Below are 8,082 nucleotides of genomic sequence, written 5' to 3'. Positions count from 1 at the left end.
ATTATAGCTGTTCCCTGTCCATGCCACACACTCCCTTCCCCTCCTTCACTGACCCTGGTCCCTGCTCTCCCTCCCTCCCCCTAGACCTTCCACCATCTCAATACTGCCCTCCTGCCCTCCCCAGACCCCCGCTGTCTCCCACATTGCTGTTCCTGCTGCCTCTGTCTATAAAGCATCCAGGAGCAGGGCCAGTGACTGTGGAATGAACGGCACTCCTGCCAGAGTCACCCAGCCTGCTGCAGGGCTGGTTCTCAGCACAGAGCGCACAGTCAGGCAACACTCAACAGATGCCCACTATGCACTAGTGGACGCCAGCCCTGTGTCTGCTGGGTCCAGGACAGGGTCTGAGCCTGGGCAGGCAGCCTGGAGAGCATCCTTCCCGGCAACCACTGCCCCATCTCGCATCTTCTTCCTGTAGTCTGACCAGCATCACAGACCCGTGAGGAGGCCACACGAGGGAAGGTCATGCTGGAGAAATTCAGGAGGAGGTGCTTGAGACCCGCCAAGGGGCCAAGCACAATAAATAGGTCGGAGGAGATGGAGCCAGCGTCATCATATGAGCCCGGAAAACGTAAGCCCTGTGATGCCAGTGCTGCCAACGAGGATGGTGCTGACGCCATCCACAGCTGTCAACTATTGAGCGCTTCCTGTGTGTCACTATGCCACTAAGCACACTCTCACTTAGAATCCCAGCAGCCAGACCTACAAGGCAGGTAGACCCCACTGCCACACCCCCTTTTGCAGAGAAGACTGAGCCTCCGGAGGTGTGGTCCTGGTGTCCATGGCTGCTCAGCTGGCCAGGGCACAGCGAGGACTTGACCCTCACACTGTGTGACCATGCTCCTTCCTAACTGCCACGGTGATCTAAATGTCCAGCTCTGAAGGTGAGTAAACTTAAACGTTCTCCAGAAAGAGAGCCACTGCCCACAGGCTGACAAGACGGACTCCAGAGCCACCAAGCCAGAAACCAACAAGGGCTTTGAGGTTCCACCAAGGTACAGTCCCCATGCAGGACCCTGGGCAGTCCAGGCATGCCACTGGCTTCCAGACAGCAGTGAGCTGCTTTCACTGCCACAAGTCACCAGATCCCAGCTGTAGGCCTCACCTCTCTCCTTTAATGAGCCGGCCCAGTGGCCTCCTTCCAGGAGAAGGGTGGGTGGGCAGCCTGTCCTGCAGTGTGCTTGGGAAGGGGCAGAGGAGGGTGGTGGGGTATCAAAGGAAGAAAACCTGGAGGAATGAGACAGAAGCGCACCATCCTCTTACTGCCCCCACACCGTGCTGGGATTAGGGATTTGGCCCTGTGTGGAATGCTGGCCTGCTGCCTCCGGGAGCCAGAGCCAGAGCCAGGAGTGCTCACAGCCGTCCCATCTCCTCATCGGAATCCCAAACAAACATTGTTGCCTGGAAACACTGCCTCGCCCCAGCATCCCTGGGCTGAATCATGGGACCAGAGCCCTGAGATGCTCTCTGGCCACCATCGCCTGTCCAACCCTTTCATTTCTCAAATGGAAAGGCTGAGGCCCAGGGAGGGGAGGGGGAAAGGTCTTGTTTGAGGTCACTGGGCGAGCTGGGGTGAAGCTGAGATGGGACCCCAGGTCTTCTGCCACCTGACCTCACACACGGCCCAAGCCCATGTCTTCTGTCTCTGAGGCTGCGACACAATCCTGGGCACAGGATGTCGCTCAGTCAACGCTGCTGACTTCAATTTTGAATTTGCAACTTGGATGTCTTTTTCAAAAACAAGTCCCATGGGAAAGAAGCACTCAATGACCATTCCCACCCTCGGACTTCACCGTTGGCTTTTGGGACGGTCCCCCAAGGAACTGACCCAGGAGATAAAGAGGAACATTGTGCAAAGCTGCTCCAACAGTCCCATTTATGACCGCGAGAGTTGGCAACATGGCCGTGCCCCACACAGAGCAATGGCTCAGCGACGATGGGAGCCGAGCACCCTGGAATGTTATTTTGCCCCTTTTTTTTCTTTTCTTTTTTCTTTTTTTTTTTTGAGACAGAGTCTTGCTCTGTTGCAAGGATGGAGTGCAGTTGCATGATCTTGGATCACTGCAACCTCCACCTCCCAGGTTCAAGTGATTCCCCTGCCTCAGCCTCCCGAGTAGCTGGGACTACAGGTGCGCACCACCACGCCTGGCTGATTTTTGTGTGTTTTTTTTTTGTATTTTAGTAGAGATGGGGTTTCACCATGTTGGCCAGGATGATCTTGATCTCCCGACCTCGTGACCCGCCTTCCTTGGCCTCCCAAAGTGCTGGGATTATAGGCATGAGCTACCGCGCACGGCCTATTTTGCCCTTTAAAAGGAAAAGCAAGTGACATGGGCCAGGATGAATCGAGAAAATGGGTAAAAGAGAAAAGGAATCCGCGATGAGGACAGAATATAAGATGCCCGAGGTTTAATTCTAGAACAGTCCTTACAAGGACAAGGGCTGCTCCAAAGGGACGGGGACGCAGCTGGGTGGCTCGGAACTTCACGGCTTCTGAGGTTCCTAGGATGCTTCCTCTGTGAGGACTTGCTGACCCGGGGGGTCGAAGATACCTAGGAGTTCAGAGAGCAGCGGCCCACCTGATACGCGTGTCCCTGTGCGCGCGTCTGTGTGTGTCGGCATGTCTGTGCATGTCGGAGCCCCCCTCCCAGGAGCTGCAGGGTCAGGCTCCACGTCCCCACACCCCATGTGTTTCTGCTTCCTCCTCAGTGCACTGGGCATGGTGCCATCCACCCCACCCACCTCCAGGGCGCTGGCAGGAGAGGGCCACCCCTGGACAAGGCGGAATGGAGGGGGCCTCAGAGGCTCAGCACATCTTGACTCTCAGCCCTGACTACACCACAGAAAGAGAAGGGGCTGCCGTGGAGCCCTGTGTTTGGGGTGGCTCGGCAAGGAAGAGGAGCCAGGGAGCAGGGGAGGGGGGAAGCGGGTGTGGAGGGCGGCTGTCTCCTCTCATCAAAAGATGAGCACCTACGACTCACCAGACGCATCAGCCAGATAAGCGCTCCGTTTCCAGAAGCCCGGCTTTGAGGCTGAGCCTGGGAATGTCCTTGGGGAAGAAAGAATAAGGAAGAAAAAGGGGAGGGAGGGGAAGGGGAGGAGGAGGAGGAAAAGGGAAGAGGGAGACAGGAGGGGAAGAGGAAGAGGATGTAGGGAAGGGGAGGAGGGGGAGAGGAGGGGGGGGAAGCAGACAGACAGAAAGTCTTGCTGTGTGTTTTCCAAGGGGCTTTTTAAGTCTCTGTGTTCTGGTTGAGTCCCTGAGGGACGGAGGTGATGTGGTGTGTCTGTGAGAGGCTGAGCTTGGTTCTGTGTGTGGACACTGCCAGTGTGGGGCAGGGAGGGAACCAGAGGACCCAGAGCCTGCGAACAAAGCTGCAAGTACAATCAAAAGTGAGGCTATGGCCAGGAGCAGTGGCTCATGCCTGTAATCCCAGCACCTTGGGAGGCCGAGGCGGGTGGATCATCTGAAGCCAGGAGTTCGAGACCAGCCTGACCAACATGGTGAAACCCCATCTCTACTAAAAATACAAAAATTAGCCAGGCGTGGTGGCAGTTGCCTGTAGTTCCAGCTACACTGGAGCCTGAGGCAGAAGAATCACTGGAACCAGGGAGGTGAGGTTGCAGTGAGCCGAGATCGCACCATTGTACTCCAGCCTGAGCAACAAGAGCGAAACTCCGTCTCAAAAAAAAAAAAAAAAAAAAAAAGTAAGGCTATTCACAGTCACCAAAAGGTAGAAACAGCCCCAGTGCACATCAACTGATGAGTAGACACACAAAAGGTGAGCCACCCACACGATGGGATGCTATTCAGCCATTAAAAGGAAGCAAGCACTAATCTGGTTAAGAAGACATTAAGTTAGGTGATAGAAGCCAGACACGAAAGGCCCCATGTAATTCGTTTATACGAAATGTCCAAAATAGGCCGAAAGCAGGTCAGTGACTGTCAGGGGCTGCAGTGGGGCTGGAGCAGAAATGGGGGGCTGGTGGCTGCCAATGAGTATGAAGTTTTTTGGGGAGGGTGATGAACATGTTCTAAAATTGGTTGTGGTAACGGCTGCACAGTCTGAATATACTAAAAACACTGAACTGACTGAATTGTGTCCTTTAAATAAGCGAAGGATACAGTATGTGAATTACATCTCAATAAAGCTTTTATATTTAAAAAGCAGGTGACAATTGAGATAACAGGTGTGGTTGGATGAGGATAAATTTGTAAAAGCTGGAGAGGATGTCTCAGTTTGTGAACGGCAACAGCAGGGAAATCATATGAAAGGGAGCAAGTTTTCAGCACATCTGACTTCCTAAGCACGGCACATCCGTCATTACCCCACAAGGGTGCTATTTAAATAACGTCCACTTTGCAGATGGAGGAACAGGCCAAGAGGAGCCAGTGTCCACCCGAGGTCGCACGACTAAGAAGGGAGCAGGCGGTTCCGTACAGGGTCTGAGGAACTCCAGGGCCTGAGCACTTAACCCCACCCCCGCCTCCCAGCACATTTTCCTCCTCATTTAGATAAACTCTTGGAATCTCCCAAATTTGGAGATAAAACAATGTACGCCAGCACAAAGTGAAGAGGGCAAGGGAGAGGGAACACAAGACAACTCTAGGATTGCAAAAGCGGCTTTCGCAAATTTACAGCTCCCGGCTGACCTATTAACGCACCACTGGCGAGGAGGGGAGAACAAATGGGAATGCGGTTCCCGTTTCAGTAACAAGCCATAAATCAACATGCATCCTCCAGCTGAGGGCCACCGCCCAGCCGCAGAGCTAGGACCAGGCTTTCTAGGGGAGCTGTGGGCCCCCGCGGCCCCTGCCACACCCCCACCTCACAACATAGAGCTGCAGCGACGCCAAGAGGGCATGGGGGACGGCACCGATGATGCCCAGGGCCAGCTCCCTGGGCCTCCGCCACCTTTAGGGGTGCCCGGCTGCAAGGATTGGCAGGACTCACCAAACAGATGTTCTGAGATGCACTGACACATGGTGGGGGCGGGGGTCACATTACAGAGCAGGCTGCTCGGAGACCTTCTGGGTCTGGAACATCTCAAAGACCCTGCCAGGGCTGATGTCACCAAACTGAGCCACAGAATCCCCCAGCCAGGGGCAAGGGCCCTAGCATCCCCCACATCCCTTCCTGGGGGGTATGGCGTGGCTTTGAAGGACACCCAAGCCAGCCTCCTCCCTATCCGCCCACTCCCAGGATCCCAGACCGGGAGTAGCTGAGTCAGACAGCCCAGCCGCCAGACACCTGGTCTGCAGAGCCAGCGTGGGGGTGGTGTGTGTCATGGCGGGGATGTGGTCCCAGCCCTGGCTTTGCTCTTTTCTAGCCAGGTGATGGCCAGCAGCTCACTCCCTGGCTGAGTACCCTGTCAGAGATCAAAGGTGGCTGTGCAGATTAAACAGGATCCTGCAGGCAATGCCCCGTGCATGTTATTTCAGATGGGGAGTCTCACCCTGGGCTTCCAGGCACCCTCCAGAGGCCCCTTGCAGGCTTCTGGGGGCCCGTGGACAATAGCCCTGTGTGCGGAAGCCCAGGAGCACCCTATGGGAGAGACTGCAGGGTCCAAGACACCCGCTGGGTCACTGGTCACCTGAGGCAGGCTTCCCTCCAGCCCTAAGCTCTGTCGCCTGAGGCCATGGGACTGGGGTTACCTGTTGGTGATGGGCGGTACAGGGTGGGAGTCCTTCGTCCAGGTGACCAGTGGGGGTGGGGAGCCCTCGGCCTCGCAATCCAGGGTCACCTCTTCGCCAGCCTTCGCTGTGACTTTCAGAGGCACATCTGCATTATGTGACCCATTCATGTGGATCCTGGGTTTGGCTGCAGGGAGAGTAAGCAGAGGCTGTCAGCAGGGCAGAGGGAACTAGGGGCCATGAGTGCCCTGGGCCGTGGGGCAGCTCCCCCAGGAGGCAGAGCCGGTACTGCGCCCTCGACCTTCAGGAGGTCAGAAGGCGGGTGTGGCTGTCAGAAGGGGGACAGTGCAGGTTGAGGGTGGGACTCAGGTCCCAGGGTTTTCGCTCAGTCCTCCCCCACCCATCTCCCCACCAGCACCTTGCTCTGAGGACCCTGACTCGGTCCCTCCTGCCCCAGGGTCTGTGCCTCCTCTGGCTTCTCTTCATCCTGCCGTCCCTTCCCCAGGGACATTCTGAAAGGCTCTTAACTCCTCCTCTCTCTTTACCTTCTCCCCTTGCTTATTCACTTAGTCCCACGATATCAGTCACCAAAGAATGCACAGACCCTCCCTCTGGACCTCTCGAAGCCTGGTGAGGGATTGATGGCAATCTGTGCATGTCACCTCTCTCTCTCACCTTAAGCTGAAGACTCCTCGATGGCAGAGACTGCGTGGTACCCTTCCTTCCTCCTCCCTCCCTGCACCCGCCCTTCTACCTTGGAGCTCATACAAGGAGGGCACTCACTACCTGTCTGAGCAGCAACAATGAAAGAAGTTAGCCAGTTGGGGACATCAGAACCCATCTAGCCCTCCCGTGTTCCCTGTACATTTGTAGTTCAGAGAGGAAATGCTCCCCCATTAGGACTTTTTTTTTTGGCAATATAAAAATGTTGACTGCAAGGGTCTATGAGAGAAAAAGCCTGGCTTATACATTTGCTCACTCCTCTCGGACATATTTACTGAGTGCCAGCCCTGCGGGGAATGCTGGGGATGGCAGCGAAGGAGACAGGTCCCGCTCCGTCTTCAGAGCCTTTAGGGTCCTTTGGCAATACTGGTACCAAAAAGCTCACTGTGCGACTAATTATTGAATCACAGCTGTGATGGGTGCCAAGAAGGGGATATTGCACAGTTTACAGCAAGGTGACCTGACCAGCCTGGCAGATCAGGGAGAGCTGAGATCTGATGGAAGGGAGCAGTCAGCTGGGCCCAGAGGTGGGGGAACGGCACTCCAAACAGAAGGAATTGCATGTGCACAGGCCCTGAGGCAGGTTGGACCGTTCCAGAAACGGAAAGGAGACCAGAGGGTCTGGGGCAGAGAGAGGCGGGTGAGAGGACTGCTGGGGACGTGGGTCCTGTGGAGAGCCACATGTCTTTGCAGGACTTGCTGATGCAACAGCTTCCCCACCTCAGGCTCCACAGGGCTGAGGTGGGACTCTCTGTCTCCACATCCACTGAGTCCCCTCTCCCAGGACAGGGTTGGCATCACTCACTGTTGACAGAAAGCCGCATCTCCTGGCTGGAGAAGCCCACGGTGTTGGTGGCCGTGCAGACATAGGCCCCTGCATCCTGGGCAGATGGCTGGGTGATGAGCAGGGTGCCCTCCTTACTCACATTGTAGTGGGGACCTCTGGAGGTCAGGGCATTGGTTTCCTAGGGCAGAGACACAGGTGACATCAGCAAAGCCCATACCTCTGTCCCATGACACACTGGGCCTACCTCTCCGGTTACCCTCTTGGTAACAGGCACTGCTCACCTTGGTCCAGGTGATGGTGGGGGTGGGAACTCCTGAAGCAACACAAGGGAGAGAGGCCGGAACCCCTTCATTGGTGATGTGGTGGGTGGCAGTGGGATGGATTCTAGGTGGCACTGTTATAAATAAACCAATGTCAAAGCCAAGGTTCATTGCAGCATCATTCACAGTGGCCAAAAGGTAGAAACAGCCAAATGTCCATCAGCGATGCATGGACACAACATGTGGTGTGTGCACACGACGGAAGAGTATTCATCTTTAAAAAGGAACGAAATTAATTCCAACTATACGACATTCTGTAAAAGGCAAAGCAGTCGGACGCGGTAGCTCACGCCTGTAATCCCAGCACTTTGGGAGGCTGAGGCGGGAAGATCACTTGAGGTCAGGAGTTCGAGATCAGCCTGGCCAACATGATAAAACTCCGTCTCTACTAAAAATGCAAAAATTAGCTGGGCGTGGTGATGCATGCTTGTAATCCCAGCTACTTGGGAGGCTGAGGCAGGAGAACTGCTTGAATTGGAAGGCGGAGGTTGCAGTGAGCCGAGATTGCACAACTGTACTTCAGCCTGGGAGACAGAGTGAGACTCTTGTCTCCAAAAAAAAAAAAAGAAAAAAAAGAAAAAAAAAAGACAAAACTAGATCAGTGGTTGCCAGGGTTTCGG

General features: G+C 55.1%; 1 protein-coding gene across 1 annotated transcript in view; it reads right to left on the bottom strand.

Moving 5' to 3' along the window:
* HMCN2 (hemicentin 2) overlaps positions 1 to 8,082 on the bottom strand; it is a 182,566-nt gene that overhangs the window by 109,678 nt on the left and 64,806 nt on the right. The window contains 3 exon segments of the mRNA XM_017848185.1: positions 5,654 to 5,819; positions 7,161 to 7,320; positions 7,424 to 7,536. Coding sequence (XP_017703674.1) covers positions 5,654 to 5,819; positions 7,161 to 7,320; positions 7,424 to 7,536 — 439 coding nt within the window.

Source organism: Rhinopithecus bieti, unplaced genomic scaffold, assembly GCF_001698545.2.
Source record: "Rhinopithecus bieti isolate Rb0 unplaced genomic scaffold, ASM169854v2 scaffold_29388, whole genome shotgun sequence".
NCBI lineage: Eukaryota > Metazoa > Chordata > Mammalia > Primates > Cercopithecidae > Rhinopithecus > Rhinopithecus bieti.
The sequence above is the reverse complement of the archived record's forward strand: the minus strand, read 5'-3'. Positions and strand labels throughout refer to the sequence as shown.